The sequence below is a fragment of the Rhinatrema bivittatum genome, chromosome 2, assembly GCF_901001135.1.
Source record: "Rhinatrema bivittatum chromosome 2, aRhiBiv1.1, whole genome shotgun sequence".
NCBI lineage: Eukaryota > Metazoa > Chordata > Amphibia > Gymnophiona > Rhinatrematidae > Rhinatrema > Rhinatrema bivittatum.
In genome coordinates, this window is record NC_042616.1 from 204,359,723 (window position 1) to 204,386,287 (window position 26,565).

Sequence of the window (26,565 nt, forward strand, 5' to 3'; positions counted from 1 at the left end):
CAGTGATTGGCAAAAATAAATCCCAAACATGCATTTATTGGTTTTGAGTTTATCTTGGTTTCTGAATGGGATTTGTTTTGATGCTGTCAATAGACACCCTAGATTTTGTTATCAAACTAAGAGGCAATTTTGTTTGCAGTTAATAGAGAAATCAAGGTATAAATTTTGTTGCACTGTAGTAGGCCATTTATTTTGGCCTTTGTTATGGCCTTGTGGTAGATTGTCATGTGTAATTTGTATTAAATTCTGTCCTGTTTGAGGAGTGCCCTGCATAATTTTCTTCCTTGTCTATGCCCTTGATGTTTTAGATCTTGAACTTCATCAGAATACCAAGATGAGCTTCTGTAGGAAGGGCATAGGATTATTTTATGTAGGGAAACTGTGTCTAACAGCTGAATTTTAAGAGGCCCACATGCAAATACCGGCAGTTACGTGTGTGGCTGGGCCCTGCGTGCGCCACGTGCATTTTCTAAAGGGTGAAGCCACACGCATAACCACTGATATGCACAGAAGTGCCAGGACTAAAGAAAAGGGTGGGCCGGGGGGGGGGGGGGGGGGGGGACGACAGGCCAGGACAGCACCATAAGCTGCTCCTGGGGAAGCGTGCGCTGGCAGCCGGTCGGCACAGGGGGTTTACTTCTGCTTCTGAGGAGCAGTAAGTATAAAACCAAAAAAATTGGGGATAGGTAGCATTAGTGTAGGGGTCAGGGAGGAGAGAAGAAGAGGGAGGAAGGATAGGGTTAGGTGTAGGGAACTGGGGAAGGCCCTGTTGTGTCGCATGTTTCTTTCTACTATTCCCCCCCCCCCATTGCGCACATTAGAGGAAACTCACCCGCACATGTGCACGTGCCGGGAACCGCGCGCACATGGACGCACACGTGGACTTTTTAAAATCGACCCCTAAGTTTTTATTATGTTTTCATTCCATACTTTTACTTAATCTGTTACAGATAATAGAAAGTCATCCATGGGGGGAAATCTAGGGCATCTAGCAGGTTTTCCAGTGTTTGGGATTTTTTTGTTCCAGATCACTTTCAAGGATCTGGTTGTATCCGACTGTTTAGTCACTACACAAAAAGAACTTAATTATTAACTGACTAGATTATGAGTGCCATGATCTTAATGCCATCCACCTGATGTTCTGAGTTTTCCACTCCCATGTGGAAAATTAGGTCCAGTATATGTCCCTTCTTGTGCAAAGGATTTTACATCCTGAGTGAGACCTAGTATAGTCATGGTGGCGAGGAAATCAGCCATGTGTGGTCCATGTGCAAATTAAAGTTACCCATGATCACTAATTTGGTGAATCTTAGAGTCAGTTCTATGATCAGGTCTAATTATTCTCGAGCGGATGATAGACCATTAAGAGCCCTATTGGGTTCTCAAGTAAGCCTTCTGATTACGATACTTGTGGGAGAGTGATTAGGCATAGTTTGATAGTGTTTTGAGATAGGACATCTGTTCTTCCTCTGCTTTTCCTCATCTGGGTTTGTGAATAGCATTGATGATTTCTGGGTAAAGTTTGTTTAATGAAACTCCTCTGGCCTCATCTAACCATTTTTCCATTATCACTTGGATGTTTACATTTAGTTTACTAATAATGTCCTGGATCTTCAGCCAGTTTTTGTTGACTGATCAGACATTAATGATGGCAGAAGAAGACCAATAGGCCCATCCAGTCTGCCCAGCAAGCTTTCACACTTATTTTCTCATACTTATCTGTTACTCCGACCGCTGAGTTCAGGGCCCTTTTTGGTAGCTTTTTTATTCTAATTTCTTTCCACCCCCGCCATTGATGCAGAAAGCAGTGTTGGAGCTGTATCAAAGTGAAGTATAAGGCTTAATGTTTGAGGGTAATAACCGTCATATCGAGCAAGTTACCCCGATGTTTGTATACTCATACTACTCAGATCAATGCCTTGGCTGGATATAAATCCTATTTCTTCATTCCCCCTGCTGTTGAAGCAGTGAGCTGCGCTGGATATGCTTTCCAAGTGAAGTAACAGTAGCCTATGTCTGCATACATCATGTGTAAGGATTTGTCTTTTGAATGAGCAGTTTGTAGCTGTGTCAAGGCTGATAGGTGGTTTATGTTTCTCCCTACTCTTGTCCATTGTCTTTCCTGAGTTCTATGATTGGCATGATGTCTTCTCCTCATATCAGTGGGATCTCAGAGATAACAGATTTTGTGGCTGTGATCTTTTGACTCAGTGGGTCATCTTGCAGTTACACCACCGTTCTTCTCAGATAAAGATTTTTGTAATCCTATGTGAACCGAAACTCAATTTTAACTGGTTTTCATTTGATTAGAAAGCCAGTAAAGTTGGATCCCTGGAACAGTTACTGATTGAGTGAAAGCACAATCAGAACAATGAAATAGTCCCTCATTGAGCAAGCATGCTAGCACAGGCAGTGAATTTGAAAAGTCTCTCCTCGAGTGGGAGTGCTAGTATAGGCAGAACAGTAGAAAAGGCTCTCATTGAATGAAAATGGTAGCACATATACAGCATTAGAAGGTTTTCCATTGGGTGGGAAGACATTTGAGTTGTGAGATCGGTGGTGAGGATGGAAACACAGTCTGATCATCTGAATGGTTTCTCTTGTGGTAAGAATGGAAATATTCTGGTCTCTCTCTGGAAGGGATTAACAGTACAGTACAGTCAGGGCAGTACAGAACAATGCTTTAAATTTAGTGGATTAATGAGTAATAAGGAAATAGAGTAAATTCACCTGGAAAATGAGAGTTGTATGACGATCTTTGGTTTTGGTCATGAAAGTTAGTTACAAAAGGGTGAATAAAGGGGTTGTCCCTTTGGCATTTGCCACCAGTGGGAGGTCCCAGCAAAGACATCCCCTCTGATCAAGTCAGCAATGAGGCGGGCCAAAGGAGTTCTGATTTGCTGCTTCCCAGGACTGTGCCTGTGGATGTGGGGTGGAGGGGAGGGGGGGGGGGGGGGAAGGAAGTGGGGAGAGGTGCCTTTAGTGAGTATTGGTGGAGGTCTTCCTCCTCTCCTCCTGCAGAGCTGCCCAATGCCATGAGTAGCAGAATCAATATCTAGTATCACTTTACAGGTTAATGATGCTCAGACCTGTTGTCTCTTTGCCTCTGACAGACATGGACAACCACTAAGTTTTACAAAATGTTTTGCTTGATATTGTCTAGTGACAATTTAATATAAGAGTGCAAACCCTCACAGGTTTTTCATGGCTCTTAAATAATGCCTATGAAATGAATGGTGAAAACAAAGAAGATGATAGAGAAATTTCAAATTAATTTTTGTGCCAAACAATGTAACACATAAATTGCAACGAGCAAACAAAATATAATTTTTCTTGCCCAGTTTGAAATGTGTCCTACACCAAAGTCATGGAAGGCCATTTCTTAAAATTGGGTTTCATCATAAAAGCACAGGACCATAAAGAATTCTCAATGGCATGTTGTCTAAGCTTCAGATACAGAGAAGCTGCTGCAACTAATAATGCTCCCTAAATTAAAGCATTAGTGATTTAATTGAATCCATAGAGCCATCTTTTTTCATATCCTTTGACAGCACTTTGTAGATGTTTTTGGGGGTGGAAGTACAATAGGACAATTCAATCAGTTAAAGTGGAAACATTTTCAATTTGATCCTAGCTTGGGGAGTAGTTTAATTTAAAAATAAAAAAGAAAGCAATCTCAAGATGCTGCCCAAAAGACACTGACTTTTCCGACATTAGAAGTTAAGAAAACAGATTCATGTGCAGCACAAATTGGGAAAGGGCATTTTAGTAGAAAATTGCTTTAACAAGTACCTGACAGGACTTCAGGTGAAGACGATGACTGTGACTATTTTTCAATTCTCAAGATTAATTTTTATGTTCCATTAGAAACAAGTAATCTCATTTCCTGATATCCAGTATTTTTGTACAGTTTATTATGCCGCAGCTCTATATAGATGAATGAATACTGTATTCACTCATTCCTCAGAGCATTAAAAAAATTGACAAATTTTGTACTGCAGAAGGATCACATCAGGTTCTGAGAGTTATGTTAAAATATTCAGGAAAGAAGCATGCCTTCAACACAGAGGAGATTTGTATGCCAGACAAAAATAATTGCCCATTTTGGCCTTTACAGCTTGCTCCAGCACATATATATAAAGGCCATATATATATGTGTGTGTGTGTGTGTATATATATATATATATATATATATATATATATATATACATATATGTGTGTGTATGTATAGATAAACACACACACACACAGAATATCCTCTCTGTCTGGGAGATACTGTTCATGCAGGATTTCACTAAGTAATTATTCACTTATTAAAACAAATCTTTAATCATGTAGTAAACATGTTTGTAAAGACCACATGGACTTTTCTGTGAGATTGTGCTCAGAGCGCCTGATGGTTTTGCTATAAAACACCTAGGTGACATTTGTTAATATAGATTCCTGACGGTAAAACATTTCATGGCATAGACAGGCGAGTAAATCTTCAGAAACCTACCTGAAAATTTACTTCCCCATTTTTTCCTTGATGCGGGACTTCATATGCCTCGATTTGTTGTTTCGTAAGCCTGGCCACCTTCTCTGCCAGCTCTCTCCAGCGAATACCAAGCTGGACAGCAGTAGTCAGGATAACCGTGTCCTGCGTGAGACGGGCCACTAATCCTTGGCAATCCATCTTCAGCAGTCCCTATAAAACAACAACCACCACCCAGACTTGTTTTTCTATAGATAAGCAGTTACTTTTTATCTTATTAAAAAACAGATCTCATAAAGCATAGTATTTCATGAAATGTCATTAAATCTATTTGGTTTCCTGACTGGACGTGTGTATAATGCCAGCCTCCGCAGACCGAGAGAGAAAAAGCTGGAAAGAGTAGATTGAACAGAATTAGAGTCATGCAGCTGATTCTCTCTTATTTGCATGCAACATTTAATAATATCTCAGTAGGCTCCTGTCTGGCCTGCTGGCCATCTCTCTTCCCTTGGCACACTAAACATTTCCTCTCTCATATCCTACTTTACTGACATTTTGTCTCTAACATTGTCCTAATACAAAATCATCACATCTCATGATTCTTAATGCTCTCCAGCACTGCAACTTCCTCCTGTTCTCAATCCTCACTTCCAACATAACACTGTGGCAAGATACTGTGGATGGTAAATCTGCTGAAATGTTGTTTTTATTTAAAAAGTCCTTCAGCTCTGTCAATTATTTTCCAAACTATCATTTCTTGACTAAGCAACGACCACAGGTATCCCATCAGTCAAACTGCACCAGAAAATGGTCTGGCAAGACTATTACTCAAGGAAAAGATACAGTCAGAAAGAGAAAATAAACCAGGGAGAAAACATGCAGAGACATGGCTTCGGGGAATGCTTTCCAGCACATATTTGTTGAAGGGACTGAGGGAATTCTCATAGTACTTATTGAGAACATCCTATACTTCAGTATGATTTTTCCACTTGTTGCAACTACGGCAGGGAGAAGGGAGCGAGGAGCTTGGAATGTGTTTGTGTGTGTGTCTGTATATGTTTCTGTGTCTATGTACATGTATGTAAAATGCATCTATAATAAAGGACAATTTTGCAAGCAAAGCTCCAGCAAAAATCAGTGCTTGTATTTTCTATTAGTGGCTCTGTCCTTGAGACACCAAGTAATCTTATTTTGGTATATACCTAGAGAAAATAACTTTTCTTATTCTAATAACCTTTTAAATATTAGCATTTCATCCCATTTTTATTTATTTATTTTTGGAATTTATTGAAGTTTATGAACATTTTTACTGTTTATTACTAAGATGCTCTGACATGCTTTTATTAGTTAGTGTTTTGTATGTGGAACTCTTTTATTATGAATGTCCTTCATATGAGCCACTTGAGTTTTAAACAGGTTATAAATAAAGAAACTATAACCATAACCAATTAACTTTCATTCTAGACAGTATATCAAAACCACATTGATCTTTACGATCATGTTCTCTATGAAAAAGCTGGGTAATATGGTCTCTTTAGCCTCTCTGATATATTGAACGAGACTATAGATAACTTGAGCCACAACTCTCCTGGACATTCATCAGCACTATTCTAAAACAAAGGAGGACGTGAAAAACCATGCACGCAAGGTTCCAGTCATTTTCAATAGGTTATCTTGTACAACAATGATGTACCGTCCCCTTGAGTTTCCAGCTGAGCAGTGTAGCAGAAATTATGCCTCTCAACAGATTGATGAATTGAATCATTGCTCTATAGTGCTTTTGCATACCATATTGAAAAGAACCACAAATGATGATATAAATCTTTTGATGAATCAGTTGTGATTAATGACAGTGAATGACTCAAATTAGCAGCTTTCAGAGAAAGAAACCATTATAGCTAAATCAAAAAAAACAACAAATAGCACTAACTCTTCTTAAAATATGAAGAGTAATCAAAATTAAATGTTGACACATGAGAAATGCATATTGCAGCACACAGCACTGACAACTAACCCTAGTGACAATCCAAAGAGATAAAAGTCCATTGAAAAACACAAATATAAAATAAGGAACCATAATTCTTTAATGTCATAAGAACATAAGATATGCTATATTGGGTCAGACCATGGGTCCCTCATGCCCTGCATCCTGTTTCCAACAGTGCCCAATCTAAATCACTGAATACCAGAGCTTAACTTTGCGTTGAGTGAAAAAGAATTTTCTCTGGTTTGGTTTAAATATATTTAAAATGCCATTGGAGAACTGTATGTAGAAATCATGTTTACATGTTAGCTGGAAGGAGCCTACCATGATTTTTCAATGTTTGGGTTTTTGATTGATATTTTCTGGTGAAGGTGAATGCATTATTAGTTCTTTCACTGTTCTGGATTGATTTTAGCAAAGGAGAAGCCAGTTTAAACTGCATTTACTGCAACTCTAAGCTGGAATAAGTGGATTTAATAATTACGTAAAAATCAGCTGTCATTGTTCCCTTATGGTTGTGATGAAATCAAAACCTCCCTAGCATAACTTAACTCCAATCTCTTTTGTTGCCTTAGCATCCCAGATTTCATAGGTCCCTCAATTTATGCCTGATAAAAAGTTGCTGGAAATGACCAACCCAATGGATTCAGAGAAGATCTGAATCTAAGACCCAATTTCTGCTCATTGGAAAGTATATACATCCAAGAGGAGAGAAACAACTCAAGGTAGCAGAGGAAAGTGTAGGAAGGAAAAAGATTAAAGAGCATGTAAGGGGAGAAGCCAGGAAGTAGGTGAGATGTAGAGTCTGCAGATGAGGTCTGAACAGATAGGTATGATGATGATTGGGGTAACCTGACCATGAGAGTGAGGAATAGATGTTTCAGCTAAGGCAAGAAGATCTCTTTACTGGAAGTGTAAGAATGGAAGAACTGATGAGCTAGAACAGACAGAGTTTCTACTATCAAAGGCATCCCACATCAGGGGCCAACAAACCAACTCCATGTATCTGGACAAGATCTTTCAGCAATGGTTCCAGATGGCTAGACAATCATACACTTCCTACCTGTTGACCATCAGAACATACAAAATACAGTCTGAAAAAGCTTAAAGTTCTGTTCTAAAGATGGAGCATTTACAAACTCATTGGAAGGTGTTGCTTGGATAATGTGGCAAATGTGTTGCTTGAACAGGGTTATCATTGGCATTGGTATACACATTGCCAACTATCTCCAACCACGTCCTCACCCACATGCAGGACTTTGTCACCAAGTAGTCACCAAGTCCCTTGTCTATCACTTCTTCTGAATCCACAGCCTACAAGCACCTACATATCTCAGGACTGGAAGGCCTGAAGCTGGACAGCTATTCAATTGGGTCCTGAGGCCATTACTTCACTGCTGAAGAACTATTTTTCACACTTGTCAGTTACTGGCAGGTCCCACCAATGGCTTGTTTTCCTTGTGTTCTGTCTTCTATTGCATGAGAATAATCATGGTATGTTGCCAATATAGAGTGGGTAGCAAAAATAAAAATATAGGGGTAGATTTTAAAAGACGAGTGCATGCGACCATGGATGCACCGATTTTATAACATGCGTGCAGACTGGGAGGGAACTTTTCAACCCATCTAACTGACATTCCTCCTTCTTCCCTTCTCCTCCCCACCCCCATCCTATCTAACCCCAAATGTTTATTTTACTTTTGCTCCAGCAGTAGCAACTTGCATGCGCCGGAAGAGCAGCATATGGCCGCTGTACCGGCCGCCTCCAGTCCCGCCCCTTTCTCTAGGCCCGGCCCTTCTGCACATAACGGAGGTTATGCACGTGGCTGGGCCCCTTTGAAAATGTGCGCAGTGCATATGTGGCCATTTTAAAATTTGGCCAATAATACCTGGTGTCAGAGGTGGTTCTGAGGTGAGTTGGGGTGGCTAGAGCCAACAGTATGGCATTCAAAGGAGGTGCCATGGATTTCAGGGACCAATGGCAGGTTTGTTGTGCTGTGCCCACTGTAGTTATGCCGAGAATTGGTGGGGCCTAGACCCAAACCGATCTAGAGAGAGCAGAAGGCAGCCAAGACCAGACAGTGTGGATGGCACAGAAGGAATGCTCGGGATGACACAGTGCATACTACAGCCCATGAGCAGAGGCAGTGCGTGTGAGCCTCGTGGAGGTAGCATCAGCTGGGCCTGAGGCAACCGAGATGCTGCAGGAGCGGCAGTGCAGAGATCTGGTGATGACCTTGGAGCAGCTGATGAGGCGGAGCTGAGCAATAGTGGGGAAGGCCAAGATTGAGGGCCATGTTGAAGCAGGTAGCCATGAGGGAGGAAACAGCTACAAAAGGAGAGAGCCATGACACAAGAGGTTGCTGGTTCCCGCCGATATCCCGGGCCTGGTGGTGAGTGCCTTGGGAAAAGTGCCACAGCAATTTAAATTTAAAAGTGAGCAACTGGCGTCAGGGGTCTTGAGGAAGTCCCTGAGGCGACTATGTCATCTAGGCCACAATGTGTAGATTTCTAGCATTTTTAGGTAGTTTTAACCCCAAATTTAACCAAGCTCCAATGGGGCAAATTCTGGTTCTAAAACATTGGGGCTGGGACGTCTCCTCAGTCTACCCACCTGCCCACTACAGTTATTTTATTTTAATTTTATTTTGTCATATTTTGGTTTTTGTGGCCCTCCCACTCCAGGCCATGAGTCCCACTGATGTCATCACTGACATCAGCAGGATCCCAGCCTAGACAGCATCGTTGAATCAGGGGTTTCCCCAAGGCTCCCGACTCCAATTGCTCACTTTTAAATTTAAACCACAGCAGCGCTTTTCCCACAGCACTCACCACCAGGCCTGGTATATTGGCGGGAACCAGCAGCCTCTTGTATTGTGGCAGTCCTCTTTCATGGCTACTTTATTCCTCACGGTTCCATGCTTCAACGCAGCCATCAATCTCAGCCGTCCCCACTACCACTCAGCTGCTCCAAGGCTTTCACCAGATCCCTGCACCTTAGTTGTTGCCTCAAGCCCAGCTGATGCTACCTCAATGAGGCTCACAGCTGCTGCCTCTGTTCATGGATCGAGTAGGCCCTGTTTCATCCCAGGACTTCCTTCTGTGCCATCCTTACTGTCTGCTCTTAGCTGCCTTCGGCCCTCTCAAGATCGGTTCAGGTCCAGGCCCACCACAACTCAGCGTACTACAACGAGCACAGAACACCAAACCTGCCCATGGTCCCTGAACTCCATGGCATCTCCCTTGTCGGCTTCACTGTTCGCTCTAGCCACTCCAGGTCATCCCAGTACCCAGGTACTATTTTTTAATTTATTTTTTGCTGCTCCCTGTGCACCTTACACATACTTTGCCTGATTAACCATTGTCTTTTGTATTGTGTGTAACTGCTATAGTGTTGCTATATTGTTTCTCAATATGAGTGTTTAATTTTGGAAGAAACTGTGTGTTTGTTTATATTGAATACACATCACTCCTACACACAGAAGTGATTGAGGCAGAGAAGAGAGGAGAAGAATGCGAAAGTTGGAGAGGTGCAAGGGAAGGGAGGCTGCTTCCTTTCTCTTGGGCCTTGCTAGTTCTTGTCCCATTCTCCTCAGGTGTTTCTATGTGCTAGGTTGCTCTACTCCAGGTCCCACTTCATCAGCTATCCACTCCTTTCATCTTATCAAGCCAGTGCAAGCCTCCTTTCATTCTACCCAGGTCTAGCCCTTTAATAAGTCCTTCCATCCATATTGTGATGACCTCAGGAGTTAGAAAAAGCTAATATAAGGTGTTCAGCCAGGACAGGTGTTTGAGAGGGCGAGACAAATGGCAATTATTGCCATCAGCATGTGTCCTGAACCAGAAAATGTAGGGCTACCTTTTTGTTTTCCCCTACTGTCTCTCTCTCCCCCCTCCTCTTCTTTCTTCTTCACTTCTGTTTTCCTCCTCCTCCTGCTGCCCTCTAGCCATGTATTCTCCTTGCTGAAAGCAGCATTTCCTACTGCAATACCCAAATCTTCTCCATTTTGCCAGTAGGTGCAATGATGTGGTCCAAAGTGAATGATCAGTTTTTGTTCATAGCATGCAGTTGCTAATTATGTGTGTTAGTGAACAGGATGATGATTTACAGGTATTTATGCTTTCATTTGCATCTCATTGTGTTCATTACCATGCACTGTAACACTATGGTTTGCCATCTATTCACTAAAGTGTGAGTGAGCACCTAATGCACACGCTAAAACTCAGCAGGAAAGTTTCAGAGTATAGCCAATTATCTTCAGGCATTAGCCAACTAAACCTCTGCTTTTGAATACTTCCTTTTCCTCCACTGCCCAATGTCACAACCTAAGGACCTAGTGAAACTAGGTGCCTAAATTTAGCTCCCTAAAAAATGGGCTGCCCTAGGGATGTGATTAGATCAAGGAGAAGGGAAATAATTGAATGAATTAAATTTACACTCACATTTCTTTCTTTTACAGCCAAAGACTATCATAAAATTTTGTATCAGTGGACTTTCTAATGGCTTATGGGATGTGCAGAATCCGTACTAGTTAATTATCCCATTAAATTACATATTAGTGAATTTGATTGCAATACTGTGCAGGAATAATGGGTTCCCCCTTTCTCAGCAGACAACTAAAAGAGAAAGAAAAAGGGTTGTCAAACCTGGACAAGGCAGAAAAGAAGTATCCTTAAAGAGAAGTCATCTGGGGATCTCAACAAGAGCAGAGTAACGAGCCCCAACAGGGAGGGGTTGGTCATGTGGACAGGACCACCCCAGACATGAAAGACAGGTTGGAAGGACCTATGGCAAGGAAGGAAGGGAATGCATTAGTCACCTTACAGAGGATAGGAAGTGGTCAAACAGGAACAGGAAGAAGAAGGAGAGGAGATGGACTTCATTCTGGCAGAAGCAAGCCAAGAGGAGGACACTGACCAAACGCTGGAGGGAGGCTTCCTAGAGGAACCCATGGACCCCAAGTAGCCCAAGAGAGGGAGAAGAAGAGAAATAAAAAAGTGGTACACAGGTACAGCACAAATCACAAGAAGGGGAAATTGTTTTTGTGGGAAGTTGCGGCTGATCTGACTATAAAAGGAAAAGAGAGGAGAAGCACTTCCTTCAGTCAGGCTCTGCCAAATGTGGGAGGTGACAAACCCCTCAACTCTGCCTGACAATGAGGTTGAGGGGGAAACCCTGAACTGTGCATTGTTTGTTTGTGCTAGGAAAGTCTAAGGTTTGAGGGAATAGACTGCTTTAACGTTTTTTGCAAAGCCTGAACTGTACATTATTTGTTTCTCTGCTGGGCTTAATGGAGCCAGCTGAACTAACTAGAGAAAGGGCTTTGATGCACAGTGTTTCAGCTAGAGGACGACAAAAGATGGTTTCCTTACATTTAAGTTTTTTGTTTTGTTTCTCTCTGCTGGGCTTACTAGAGCAATTGCTCTACCTAAGGAGAAGGACTTTGGTGCTTGAGTCTCCACCCGAGGATTACAAAAGATTTGGTTTACTTGCAGTTGGGAGTTTCCTTTTGGTGTCTGAAAGAGGAGGCTCCACTGTCCAAAGTGGTGGGTTTGATGAATTGACCTCCCATCAGGACCCAAAGGATTACACACAAGATAAACTGGATGTATCTGATTAAGGATGGATTACTTGTCTACGATGGCAAATTCCTAGCGTAAAGGAAACTTATATCATCTGCCCTGGTCTTCCAAAGGGTCTACAGTGTGGGAGCGGAACTGAAGACATCACAAATACTTACAACAAGGAGCTCATAATGAAACTTTCTTTTTTTTGAATCAGAATGGCAGTCTTCCTTTAGCTTCCTTACAACAGATGCAACTCTTTCTGTTTCTGTTTCGTCTTGTATTTGATTGATTTCTTCAAGTGACAATCGAGAATATCCTAATATATCAGCTAAAGCTCTCCAGTCATAAACTTTCTCCGACACTGTGGACAGTACTGATGAATAGATGTATGTCAATTTCTTAAAAGGCAATGCAATTTGTTCCAGAAGTTTTGTTGTTGTGAATTGAACTTCTGAAAAATCAATAACTTGTTCTTTGGAAATTATCTTCACATTTTTGCAGTGTACAAGACCGATTTTGCCTCTTAGAACTCCAACATACCACTCTTTTGTTTTTGTCTGGCCAATAGCTTTGACTTTATCTTCTCCAAGAAGAGCTATGGTGTCCCCTTTAAAGTATTCAAGCAAGTAGTCAATCTTACTTTGGCGCAATACAGTTTTCAAGGTCACTGCATAACTTCTAATTTTTAAAGTCCTGTCTTGAAATTGGGGATATTTCATAGTCAATGGCAGAGGAGCAGACTTAACCTCCTTACGTTTCTTTAAATGGTTTTGCTTATTGCTTATACCATGCAGTTTTAGGGCTGTATCAGGTGTTTTAATATTGAATTTTGTCACTAGGTCATTTTGTGGATCTTGAATCTGAACAGTGAAGAGAAATGGTTTAATTTCCCCATTAGCAAGTGAGGAAAATGAAAACTGTTTGCATACCATTTTACCAGCTCTCAAATACTCCTCTTGAATTTGTTTAGTTTGATCTGCTGACTTTACTCTAAAATCTGAATCAACTGTGATGAAGGAAATACTTAGGTTTTGTAGCTTGTCAAGTAAAATTTGATGCTTCCCCCAAAGTTGAAACACAACTGGAGGCAGGTTTTTTCTGCCTTTTTTAATGTCACAGATAGTAAGTTTTTCTGGTGTATAGTTGTGACCAAAAATTGTGAAAACTGCAGTGAAGGAAGGATGAATGTATTTAGGTCCATAAATTCCTATTGTTACAGTTTTGTTAATGCATTCCCAAACACTGGTAGGAGGTGACTGATTAGCTTTAGTTCGTGCTACAATAATTATATAAGTTACACGACTTAGATTGGACAGCTTCACTTGTATAGTGTCATTGTAAATGTAAAATGTCTGTAGCTTTTCAAAAGGTCCATCTTTATTGTAGCTATGTAAACACACAATCTCAGTCATAACTTGGCTAAATGGATCCTTCTTTACATCAGCTGCAATTTTCATTTCCAACAGCATAGCCTCCACTGTGTTGAGATTGCTCAAAGTAATTTCTAGCAGTGGACTAATAGAGCTTGAAAGATCATGATTAAGTGATGACGGCGGGTCAAGAATAGCTTTCAAACCAACTTCTTGGAATTCTCCTGATGCCACGTGATTCAAAGGAACGTGAACAGTGATATCAGAATTAGGTAGCTGTACAGACCCCCCTTGATGATCCACCTTGCAAACTATATTAGTTTCAGCAGCTTGTGTTTGTGCCCATCCTGGACTTTGGCTCATCACATCCAAATCAAGACAAGATCGGGTAAGCTGTCTATGGCTCAACCATGCCATCTTATAGGCTTCACGATCATTTTGAAGCCATTCCAGATCAGACGTCAAAATCCGTTCTGTAGTGGCTGCTTTCTGTAGGTCAGCTTCTTTGCCATCTAGAATATCTAAAACATCAGAAACACTTTTAGATCTTCCAGATTTCCTTGAGGGAGTATTCTTTAGCAGATAATCAATATCCAGCTCATCACCAGAGGAAGCAAAAGAATCTCTTATGTCCATATCTCTAAATAGAAGATGAGGGTCTTCTTTTAAAATTGAAACATGTGCACTATTCCTTGCCCTATTACTTGTTTCTGCAACATCATCAAGGAATGGGTTGGAACCAGACAAGTTGTTCCAAAAAGGATTTGTATTCGTAGAGACATTCTGTGGCTGTTGCTGGAACACATCGGACCAGTCAATAAGCAGATCGATTTCCTTCTCCCGTTTATCTGTAAAAAAAATAAATAATAATAATAATAATTAATAATAATAATAATAAATGATAAAATAAACTATGGGTGTGATTATTCTAATATACAGTAAGTTATTTCCTATACATGATTACGCTTGCACTGCTAATACATATACATCAGGGAAAGAAAGTATTAGCAAATATACTTAGTAAAAGAAATCTTTTTCATTGAAGGTCATATACTAAGTCATGGGCGATCTGCAGTTTTAAGCTAATTTTTTAAGCCAGGTATTTTTATTAGATTTTCAAAAATCACATAATAAAAATAACATATCAAAAAGGTTAACAATACCAATCCAGCTTATGCATCACAAAATATATCCACAGGTTTCCATATTTTTAAATTCTACAATAAACTATTAGATTCCTCAGCCACAACAATTTTGTACTTGTATATTGTACATAGTGTGTTTCGCCAATAATTAAAATCAAAATACTATTTTCAATTAGCCAAAATTAAATTGAATGCAGTAGAAATAAAAATATATAATAGTTTTTCATTCAGCAAAGAAATATGATCCCTAAAAACAATAGATTTAAGAACAAAAACTTTGTAAGTAACCTCCCCCTCAACCTCTAGTTGTAATGATGGGCCGGTTGCAGTAAGGCGCCCCCAGGATGCCACAAAGCTCCTCAACGGCAGGAACTTCACTATGATACCAAAATCCTGCTCCTCTGCCAGGCCTCCCCTAGGCACACGCGTGCATGACATGCCACCATTTAAAGGACCCACGGTGAGAAACCAGACTGTCGGCGCACTCTGATGATGTCACGTGGCTGGATACATATGCCTTAGCCAAGCTCCCTAATGCTGCCTCAGCAATAAGTCTTCTTGCTTTCTGCAGTGCGTGTTCCTGTGTTCCTGAACCAGCCCTTTTCCTGCATTCCTGTCCCAGCCTTGTTTCGTCCCAGTCCATCTCTTGTCTGCCTGGTATTGACCTCTGCTATGGATCTGGCGTACTCTTTTGTCTGCCACCTGCCAATGATCTTTGCTAGAGATAAAGTCTATACCTTGCCTGCTGTCTGCCCACACCTCTGATCTTCTCCTGGTAATAGTCAGATCGCTGTCTATCCTGACCTTGGTCCAACCCAGGACCCTCTTTCTCTATATGCCCTGTGAGACTCTCACCTAAGTACTGCCAGCCCCTGGAACCCAAAGGCTTAACCCGTGGAGAACAGGGCTGGTACAGGTGAAGCTCCAGTCTAATCCCGGTTCAGGGTGTGTTCACCAGCTGTTGGCGTGGTCCTAGTAAGTTCTTACTAGGCTACATGAATCATGCTACAGTGAGTATGCGCACAAAACTTTGGGGGGGGGGGGGGAAGAAGTGGGGTGTGGGCATGGTCAGGTCAGGGCATTCCCAGACTTTAGCATTAAAAAACAGCATGTCACGACTTCCGGTTATGGAGGAAGCCTGAGCAGGCGCTGAGGGCTGAAGCTCTATGGACCCCCTCATTTCTCAGATTTAGAGAGCTGGGTTCCCCCCCCTTTTTTTTGTGCCGGTGTGGACAAAAAGCTGCAGAGCAGCGAATGGACTCTTTTGTAATAAAAAAACATGCTATGAGTGTGCACAACATGGGAGAAGAGTTGTCTCTTGGATCGCAAAATGGTGGCACCCTCTTCGAAAGCGGACAACAACAAAGTAGTAGTGATGGTATCAAAAGAAGTTGCCCATTCCATCTCAAAAAGCGTGTCTGCCGCTCTGGAAGTCCGACCATCGACGAAATCAAGGATGGTCTGGATAATCAATCTCAGTGCCTGCATGAAGTGGAGCAGCGCGTGTCAGAACAGGAGGATCACTCAGCCCGGGTGGACACACAGCACCTAGCCCTGCAGAAGGATAATGCCGAGCTTTTAAACCGGATTGACGATCAGGAAAACAGAAGTCGCAGAAACAACATTCGAGTCATCGGTCTTAACGAAACAGTATAAGACAAGGACCTGCCAGAGTTTTTTGCATGATGACTGCTCACAGCGTTGGGCCTGGACATTATGGTTGCCTCCATAACTTGCAAACGGGCCTATCGTGTAGGGATTTTAATGGAAAACATTTCTAAGCCGTGCCCTGTAATAGCCAAAATTTTAAATTGGGCTGATAAGACCAAGTTGTTACGAGCCTACCGAGCTAAAGGAGGGCTAGAATACAAGGGCTCTAAGCAGCTATTATTTAATGCTTACTCTGCCTGTGTCGCAGCCCAGAGAAGAGAACACTCCTTGACGTGTGCTGAGCTGCAGCGCTGGGGGATGCGCTTCGCAGTCCTGTGTCCTGCAAAGCTGAGGATTGTCCATGGGGGGAAACTCATTTCCTGAAGACAAAGGAACAAATTCTTGCTTTCATGAATACTCTACAATAGAGGTATATCTTGTGTTGTTATTGCAAGAAGCAGTCTTATCACTCTTTAGGCTGCCATGAAAGATGCATTCAGGAGTAACTGCTTCTTTACTAGATGATGCCATTTTGATTTTCTTTTTACTGGGAGCTGTTTCCCAAGGGCTCGGGTTTTTTGTAACACTACCCCAAAATTATCGCAATCGCCATACTTCGGAGTGAGAGGAATATGGACGAATCTGATTAGTGACTATTCAATCACTTTTTCACTTCCGTTTTCTATTGTGTTTATCGTTGCTGAAGTCTTGAAGCAGCCCAGTGTTACCGTTTTAATAAGGGCTAGAGACACTTGCATTCTTTTGCAGGGAATGGCTGTTACAAGATAGATATCACACTATTGCCAGCAATGGACTTTCTTTTCTTACCTTGCTTCTCTGACAGGAAGGGCACGAGTGCGTGCCGCCAGCCCCTTGCTACTGGGCCACTGCACTTGAATCATCAGTTGCAGCTTTTGAGGGGGTCCACACTGGACACATTCTCCTGGAGAGTATTGCAGTGTTTAATGCCTCTGGGAGAGTGGTGGTCCCTTGGAGCTTGGATTTTGGGTTTTTTGTGGTAGAGTGTATGGAGATGGATGTATGCATATAAATGGCTGTGTGAGTGTTGGGGGAGATTTGAAAGTTGGGGGAGGGGGGAGATCTATACTTTTTGGGTTGCTGATAATGGGGAAGCAGCCCTACTTAAGGCTTATATTGCACTGGGGTTTGGCTGTTGAAACTGCATGAGTATTAGTAAGGAAAAGGATATGGTCCTGTTCTTCATGCCTGGGCTGGGGGGCATGGGGAATCACGTTCTTTAAATTGATTGTCTCATTAGTGTTGTCCAGGTCTCTTTTTGGCTACTATGAACCAGGGTGAAATCATGTTTGCTACCCTCAATGTCAATGGAATACACTCCCAAGTAAAGTGCACAAAGCTGCTATCCTTGCTGAAAAAGGAGAGGGTACATATTGCCTGCCTTCAGGAAACCCACTTGTCTGATACTAAACATCTGAAGTTAAAAAAAAGACTGGGTGGGGAGTTGTTTCTTTGCTTCAGATTCCATGCAACAATGGAGTGTTGCAATTCTCCTGCATAATGACTAGCCTTTTCACATGGAGTTATCTTTTTGTAGTTGGCACACTTTATGATAAACATTATTTGCTGGGATCTATATACACTCCCAATGTCTACTAGAGATGTATGAAGCCCAAACCTTTCGGTTCAGGCTTTGTTTTTGGCCCACTGTGGGAAATTTCGTATTTCCTGCGGTTCGGGCCTTTTAAATTTGGGGGGCCCGAATTTCGGTTTAGTGCGCACTAACTCCCGTTAGTGCGCACTAAACCCAAAAACAAATTTTTCCCGAAATTTCAGGGAAAAACTCGTTCGGGATTCAGGCTCCCCAAACCAGGATGAATTTGGCAATTTCATTTAAATTGCTTAATTCGTCCTAGATGAATGCACATCTCTAAGTCTACTCAGCTCATTTCTTTTCTTCTTTGCTGAAGGTTGTTCTTTCATTCCCTGAATATTCCTTCATAATGGGTGGTGAATTCAATATGGTAGTGGACAGCGAGCTGCACTGTAAGCTGCCCAAGCCTCATAAAGCTCATGATCCTGAAAAAGGGGTGAATGTTTTGATAAATACACTGGGAGTGTTGGATATTTGGTGTTTTTTGCATCCTGAAGAGAGGGATTATACATTTTTCTCCCATCCACGATAGTTATTCATGACTGGATTAGATCTTGATTGATGAAAAACTGGTTTTCGATGGTCCTTAGCTCCCATATTGATGTCATCACCCTCTCAGATCATGCACCGGTTTTCTTGCAGATGAGATTAGGAAGTTCACATAAAGGGCCCTGCAAATGGAAAATACCTGGTCGCCTGCTCAAGGATGAGGAATTTGGGAAACTTTTGAGGGCCCACTGGGATGAATACTATAGATTCAATACTATAGGCGATCTTTCTCCCACTGTGGTGTGGGAGGCAGGCAAAGCTGTAATGTGGGGGGGAAATCATTACATATTTGGTGAAGCAACGGAAACAAAGAAATGCTGAAATACTGCATCTCACAAATGTATTAAGTGCCAGAAAGAGAGAGCATACTTGCACAATGTGAGCCAAATCTAAAAAATCTCTTAAGGAACTTCAAATTAGCTTGAATCACTTGCTCCACCTTAAAGCCTTACATTTTCTGCAATTTTTTAAGTTTCACCTAAAGAAATTCGGTAATAAAGCAGGTAAACTGTTGGCAAACCTCACAAGGGGCCCACGTCAAAAAGCATACATCACAGGGCTAAAATCTGGGGACAGTAGTTCGGTGGTTGAAACAATGAAGGTGCTTGATATGTTTCGTTATTTTATCAAAGTGTTTATGATACACAGCCTTGTGATGTAGCACAACTGGATGTGTTTTTTGAGGGACTGCCTCTTCCTACAATCACCTCAGAACAGTTAGAAACTCTAAACCTATTGGTGAGGAGGAAGTGTTTAGGGTCATTTCTAAATTGAAAATGGGTAAAGCTGCTGGTAATGACAGCTTGGTCCTGAGTTCAATAAAATACTAAAATTTCAACTTTTGAAACCTATGGCGAAAATGCTAAATCATGCCATGCTTCATGGTTTCTATTCGTCTTCCATGAACCAGGCGATCTTGTTGTACTACCTACAAAGGGGAGAGATTGAGTTTGCTCGCCTCCTACTGACCCATCTCCCTATTAAGAGTGGATGCAAAAATATTGGCTGCTATATTGGCTGCCAGGCTAGCCAAGGTGGTGCCTTCCTTAGTGGGTTTGGATCAAACAGGGTTCGTTGTGGGACGTCATGGAGTAAACAATGTACGAAAGCTTTTAGCCATACTGCATAGCTTTGCTGACAGATGTGCAGAGGGGTTAATCTTGAGATTAGACACGGAAAAGGCTGTTGATAATGTCAATTGGAAATACATGTTCTGGGTAATAGAGCGAAATGGGATTACGGGACCCTTTTTGGAGTGGGTTAAGATATTATATTCAGATCCCACTGCCTGCATATTAGTTAATGGGGTATTATCGGAATCTTTCCCTCTCAAGGGAGTTACAAGGCAGGGTTGTCCCCTGTTCCCTTTATTATTTATCCTTACTTTAGAACCTTTAGCTCTGAAACTAAGGCAAGCCAGGGAGGTTAAAAGAATATCTATTGGCTCCCAAGAAATTAAGATGTGCTTATTCGCAGACGACATTTTATTATTTCTTGCGGATCACCTACTGCTATATCATTGATCTTACGCCATTTCTCCACTTTCCAAGCCTTTGTAGGTTGACAAGTCAGAAGCCCTTCCTCTTAGTATGTTATAACAGAACAACTGGCAAAGTAACTTCCCCTTCCGTTGGGCTCCCTCTCAAATCAAGTACCTACAATTATGGATCCCCAGGGATTTATCACAGCTGTATAAGGCTAATTTTAGAAACTTGATAGATGGGCTAGAAAATCAGTTAAAGGTAGGGACCTCCTTCTATCGCTATAGGTTAGGAATGCCCTGGTCAAGATGGTTATTCTGCCAAAGCTGCTGTATAGGCTACAGATGTTACCATGCGAGGTAACCCTTCCTACAGACATGTTCGGGCTATGACAACTAGATTTCTGTGGAGGGAGTGACAGTCCAGAATTTGGTACAATAAATTGAATGGGAGCAAGGCGAGGGGAGGGATAGAGGCCCCGGACTTTCAGATCTATGCTACTGCATGTCAGTTGCGCTTTTTGGGGGAATTTTGGGGAGACAAATTCTCTTATGATGCCTTTCACTTACTGGAAGAGATGTTCACCCCTTTTTCTCCTATGGGCTTAATATTTTGTCCAGGGCAGCATTGCCAAAAGAGCTTAAGGGAATATCTTTTTATGTTCTGCTACTGAGACTTGGAAAAGTCTCCGCCGGTGCTTGGGAGGATCCTGGAATGTCTCTTTATATCTCCCTCTATTACAAAATCCAACTTTTACACCGGGCCTGAAATCACCGCTATTCGCTGATTGGAGTAAACGAGGTATAGTCTATTTGCGACACTTGGTAGATGCAGATACTGGTCTTTTGTTAGTATCTCCCATTTACAGGATGTTATCACATCCCGAGTTCACACTTTTATGGCTATCTGCAAGTTCGACACTACTTTCAATCAATTGGGTTGACATGTGATCAGGTTAAAGCAGAGCTCAGATGGGCAGCTGAAATAGATCAAATAGTGTGTGGGGGGCGGGGGGGGGGGGGAACTCCATATCAGGATGATATAAGTTCTGCAAATTTAATTCGCAAACTCTGGGACTTCACAACTTAACAGAATATTGGCAGAAAGAACTTGACTGTACGATATCTGAAGAAGTTTTGGGATCAATTTTTGTAGACACGAGTCAGTTGCCTATTTAAGTTACCCTAAAGGAAATGCAGTTCAAAATTCTACATCACTCTCATATACACAAAGCACACCTGCACAAAAAGGGATTGGTGGATTCTGAGGAATGTCATAAGTGTCATCTAGAACCGGGCTCCTACTCCCCATCTTTTTGTAATTTGTTGTCAGACTTTTGACTTCTGGAAAGAGGTCCTGATTGTTGTTCAGAAGTGTGTTGTTGTTGGGAGGCTTGAGTATACTTTGGTCGGTGATACCTTCCCTTACGAAAAGTCAGTATCTTTTTACATCAGTTGCATTATTGATGGCTCGTAAAAGCATTTTAGTGGAATGGATCACCAAGGGAGCCCCCCTTCATAAGTCGATGGAGGGAATACATGACAGTTTTTATGCAGATGGAGAGATATGATGTTTGTATTTATTTATTTAAGGGTTTTTTATATACCGAGGCACGTTTACAAAACATCACCTCGGTTCACAATGTAACATAACTTAGCAACAAGCTTTACAATAATAACATTTTTTAATTTGTATATTGTATCGTGGAGTACCGCAAGAATCTCTCTCCATCTGGTGCATTTTTCATGACACTTTGGCACCGCAGACTCAACTCAGATTGAAAGAACTGGGGTACTCAGTATGTTGGCAGGAGACAGGCCCTATGAGATCTACCAGAACCAGGGCCAGATTAAGGCCAAATGGTGCCCTAGGCACAGCCCAAAAATGGTACCCCCTCAGCCTGTCCATTGCTTAATTGACAAGACATTAAGTGCTGAAGGTGAAATAAGAGATTAAAAATTCAATTTTCTTCCAGGACAGACCCCTCAACTATATTAAATATAAACTTAAAAAAAATTGTATTTAACAGTAAATAGCAGTAAAAAAAAAATAAGAAAATGATTTACTTATAACTAGAGGGCAACAAAAAAATCTCATCTCCTCCTGCATAGAATATTTCAACCTTCTCATTACAGGTCTCCCACCGAGCCATCTCTCTCCACTACAAGCTATCCTAAATTCAGCTGTGCGACTTATCTTTCACCAAAGTCACTATACTCATATTACCCCTTTTACATTCGGGCCGATTCAGTAAATTGCGCGGGAGAGCCGACGCTCCAAGGCGAGCGCCCGTTCTCCCGACGCGCGCCCAGGCCACTCTCCAGGGCGCGCAATTGAATATTCAAATGAGGGCCCGCACTAGCGCGTCCCTAGCGCCTCCTTATTGGCAGAAGCAGCGGCCGTCAGCGGGTTTGACAGCGACACTTAATTTTACCGGCGTCGGTTGTCAAACCCACTGACAGCCACGGGTTCGGAAAATGGACACTGGAAAAATTGAGTGTCCGTCTTCCAATCTGCGAACTGATTTTGGTTTTTTTTTTACCATTTTTTATTTATTTATTTTGGGGGGGGGCCTCTGACTTAATATCGCTATGATATTAAGTCGGAGGGTGTACAGAAAAGCAGTTTTTTCTGCTTTTCTGTACACTTTCCTGGTGCTGGCCGAAATTAACACCTGCCTTTGGGCAGACGTTAATTTCTGAGTGTAAAATGTGCGGCTTGGCTGCACATTTTACTTTCTGTATCGCACGGGACTAACTAATAGGTTCATCAATGTGCATTTGCATGGTGCGGGCGCTATTAGTTTTTGGGGGGTTGGACACGCATTTTCCTCGTGCTATTACCCCTTACTGAATAAGGGGTAATAATAGCGCATCAAAAACGCGCATCCAGATGGGGGCTAACAGTGCGCTCGGCCTGAGCGCACTGTATTGAATCGGTGCGCTCAGGCCGAGCGCCGGGCTGGTGCAAGGGTGTTAGGCGCCCTAGGAGAACCTTCTGCCGGCCCCCTGCTGGTCCCGGCCTCGACCTCATTCTCTGAGATGCTGCTTGTGGCCCGCCGAGTGTTTGCTTTTCCTGGTGGTGAGCAGGATGGGCACTGCTTGCAGCCAGCCGATTCTGTGCTTCTCCTGGCCACGAGCAGGATGGGGGCCGCTTGCAGCCCGCCGAGTCTCTACTCCTCTCAGCCATGAGCAGGATAGGCTCCACTTGCGGCCACACATAGCTGCTCTTCGCCACCCCCAAATGGTTGGTGCCCGCCTAGTTCACCTAATAGGACGCACTGGCCCTGCTTGAACCAGATAAAAATTGAACTTTAAAAAAAATGTTTTTTTCATTCTAAGCAAAATATGTTCTTGTGTCTTAAAGTGGCAATTCTTCCTGATTTATCTAAAGTTACAAAACAGAGAAAGAAAATGTTTCTGACTAAGAAAGAGGAAGTGGTTTTCTTGGGAGCCACATTTGTACTCAGATTTCCTTGTAAATGTCAAATAAGGTTAGAGGGTAAGAAATATGTGTTTTATGATCCAGCTCAGTTAGATTTTTTTTACAGGGCAGGAATAGGTCCAACACTCTCTCTGTACTGTAAATTTATTTATTCAATGAAAATTTGGCCTCAGGCTACCTGTATGATCTCTTTGTTTTCCTGTTATTTTTACATTTCTTATAGGCCCCTCTTTTTGAAATCTAATTAATATGATTTGGGAGATTTTACTTTTGTATTAGCTTCTCATTTCCCTTATTACTATGATGCTCTCTCAAAATTGTTATTTTGCACATGCTTAGAAATTTATAATTAAAGGTTAAAAAAAGCTGGCAATTTACATTTTATATCCCACACTTTTAATATCATAAATAGATCCATTTGGATGAATACCTATTAAAAGTGGCTTCAATGCCATATTTAAAAATAAAGTGAGCAAAGGGGGCATCCCTAATGAGTCCATGAAAGAGCTTAAACTGGCCCAAAGTACACTGATCAGCAGCTATTCTAACCATTTTAATAATCTCCACAGCCAAATCAGTCCAAAACCTGAAAAAGATTATCTTCATTCTATATAATTGAAGGTTTTTTTAGTGTCTAATGAGTCGGCCACAAAAGGTTCATCCTTATATCTAGCAAATCAACAAACAAACTAGCACTATCAGACAAAAGCCTTGTAAGAACATAAGACTTGCCATACTGGGTCAGACCAAAGGTCCAGTATCCTGTCTCCAACAGTGGCCAAGCCAGGTCACAGGTACCTGGCAGGATCCAAGGGATAAACAGATTCCAAGCTACTTGCCCCAAGAATAAACATTGGATTTCTGCAACTCTACATTAATAATGGTTAATGGACCTTTCCTCCAGGAACTTGTCCAAACCTTTTTCAAATGCAGCTACACTAATAGGTTTCAGCACATCCTCTGGCAATGAATTCCAGAGCTTAATTATGCGTTGAGTAAAAAAAAATATTTTCTCTTATTAGTTTTAAATGTATTACCTTGTAACTTCATTGTATTTCCCCTGGTCTTTGTAGTTTTTGAAAGTGAAAAACAACTGATTAAATTTTATAAACCTGTATCATATCTCCCCTCAGCCATTTCTTCTCCAAGCTGAAGTACTAACCTCTTTAGCCTTTCTTCGTATGGGAATTGTTCCACCCCCTTTATCATTTAGTTTGCATTTCTCTGTACCTTTTCTAATTCTGATATATCTTTTATGAGATATGGTAACCAGAAATGCACACAATACTTAAATGAGGTTGCACCATGGAGGGATACAATGGCATCATGATATTCTCTGTTTTATTCTCCACTCCGTTCCCAATAATCCCTAGCATTCTATTTGCTTTCTTAGCTGCTGCTGCACACTAAGCAGAACATTTCAACATATGTTCAACGATGACAACTAGATCCTCCTGAGTGGTGACTCCTAATGAGGAACCTTGCATTAAGTAGCTATAATTTGAGTTACTCTTCCCTGAATGCATCACTTTGCACATGTCTACATTAAAATTTCATTTGCCATTTTCACACCCAGTCTCCCAGTTTTGCAATATCTTCTTGCAATTTCTCACAATCCTCTTGGAATTTAACAGCATTGAATAATTTTGTCATCTACAAATTTGAACACCTCACTTATCCTTCCCATAAAAAAGCTCATTTGATCACTAAACATTGCACTCCTAAATCGAAGCTCCAAAGACCATGTCAAACGTATTGCAAAAATGCTACAATCCAGATTAATAAGAGAAATAGGCCCATAACTCTGTACCAACTACTTATTCCTACTTGTTTTCTTTTACCAGTAATCAACATGTAAATAAAGCATCCTTTGACCCTATCCCCATTTACCCAATTTATGAATCCATCATAAAGATGCTTTAATTTAGGGGCTTACACACTACTAAACTGCCCATAGGCATCAGAATCTGGGGGGGGGGGGGGGGGGGGTGTTGGCTACAGGGGCCATGGCTCCCAAATATTTCTGGCATCCCTGATGTCTGCCACTGTTATTACTCGTGCTCCTGCACCAATCCCCTCACTCATCCTCCATGCCAGGCTGGTTTTATGGTGAAGCGGCCACATTTTAGGAGCAGCAGAAACTGTTCCTCCCCACCAAAATACCCCTGCAGCAACAGAGTTCTCATGCTCCGATGGCAATAGGAAGGTCTTTCGGTGGCACCAGCAGAAGAAGAGGCCTGTAGGGCTGCCAGCATTTCCCCTGTAACCGGTGAGCAAAGAAGAGTGGGAGGTCCAGTGTGTATGAGAGACTGAGAGAAACTGAGGCTGACTGCCTATGTGGGTGAGAGACTGTGATAGGGAATGAGTGCGCCTGTGTGAAAGGGTGTCTGTTTGTGTGTGGGTGTGAGAGCCTGTGTATGTAGGAAACAATCCGTGGCAACACTGAAGAGGTACTGACAAGCCAAAGGAGGTGAAAAGAATGAGGCAGGCAGTGAAAAGGTAGAGAAGGTTGGGGGGAGTGAGAAATTCTCAGTCCCCCGCTTCCTCTCCCCTTCCCTTCTCCCTCACTCGGTCAGCTCCCCTTCCCTCTTACTGAAAAAGAAGGGGCAGGAAGGGAAGCTGAGCCAAGTAAGTGAAAGGAAAAGGGTTGAGAGTGAGGAGAAGGGGCTGCATAAGGGGGGAATGGAGGAGGAGGAGGAGTGAATGAGGGGAAGGGAAGGGGGATGAGAGGAAAGGATGAAAGGCAGGAGGAATGAGTGAAGAGAATTTAAGGGGCATGATTGAAAGGGTAAGGAAGGGGTGAGTGAGTGAGAGAGGAAGGAAGGGAAGGGAGGAGTGAGTGAGGATGAAGGAAAGGGTTGGGTCAGTGAGGGGAAGGGGAAGGGGTGAAGGAAGGCAAGGAAAGAGAGAGGAGGAGTGGATAGGAAAGGGAAAGGAGAGTGAGAGGAAAGGGGCAAATGCTGCAGCAGTCAAAAAAGCAAACAGAATGTTGGGAATTATTAGAAAGGGAATGGTAAATAAAACGGAAAGTGTCATAATGCCTCTGTATCGCTTCATGGTGAGACTGCACCTTGAATACTGTGTACAATTCTGGTTGCCGCATCTCAAAAAAGATATAATTGCGATGGAGAAGGTACAGAGAAGGGCTACCAAAATGATAAGGGGAATGGAACAGCTCCCCTATGAGGAAAGACTAAAGAGGTTAGGACTTTTCAGCTTGGAGAAGAGACGGCTGAGGGGGGATATGATAGAGGTGTTTAAAATCAT

The 26,565-nt window shown here is 42.1% G+C and overlaps 1 protein-coding gene across 1 annotated transcript in view; it reads right to left on the reverse strand.

Annotated features, from left to right (window-relative positions):
* The window catches only part of MACC1 (MET transcriptional regulator MACC1), a 71,619-nt gene that overhangs the window by 17,934 nt on the left and 27,120 nt on the right, over positions 1-26,565 (reverse strand). The window contains exons 3-4 of the mRNA XM_029589045.1: positions 12,200-14,244; positions 4,499-4,687 (exon numbers count right to left, since the gene is read on the reverse strand). Of these exons, the coding sequence (XP_029444905.1) occupies positions 4,499-4,687; positions 12,200-14,244 (2,234 nt within the window). The remainder of the gene's footprint in view (positions 1-4,498; positions 4,688-12,199; positions 14,245-26,565) is intronic.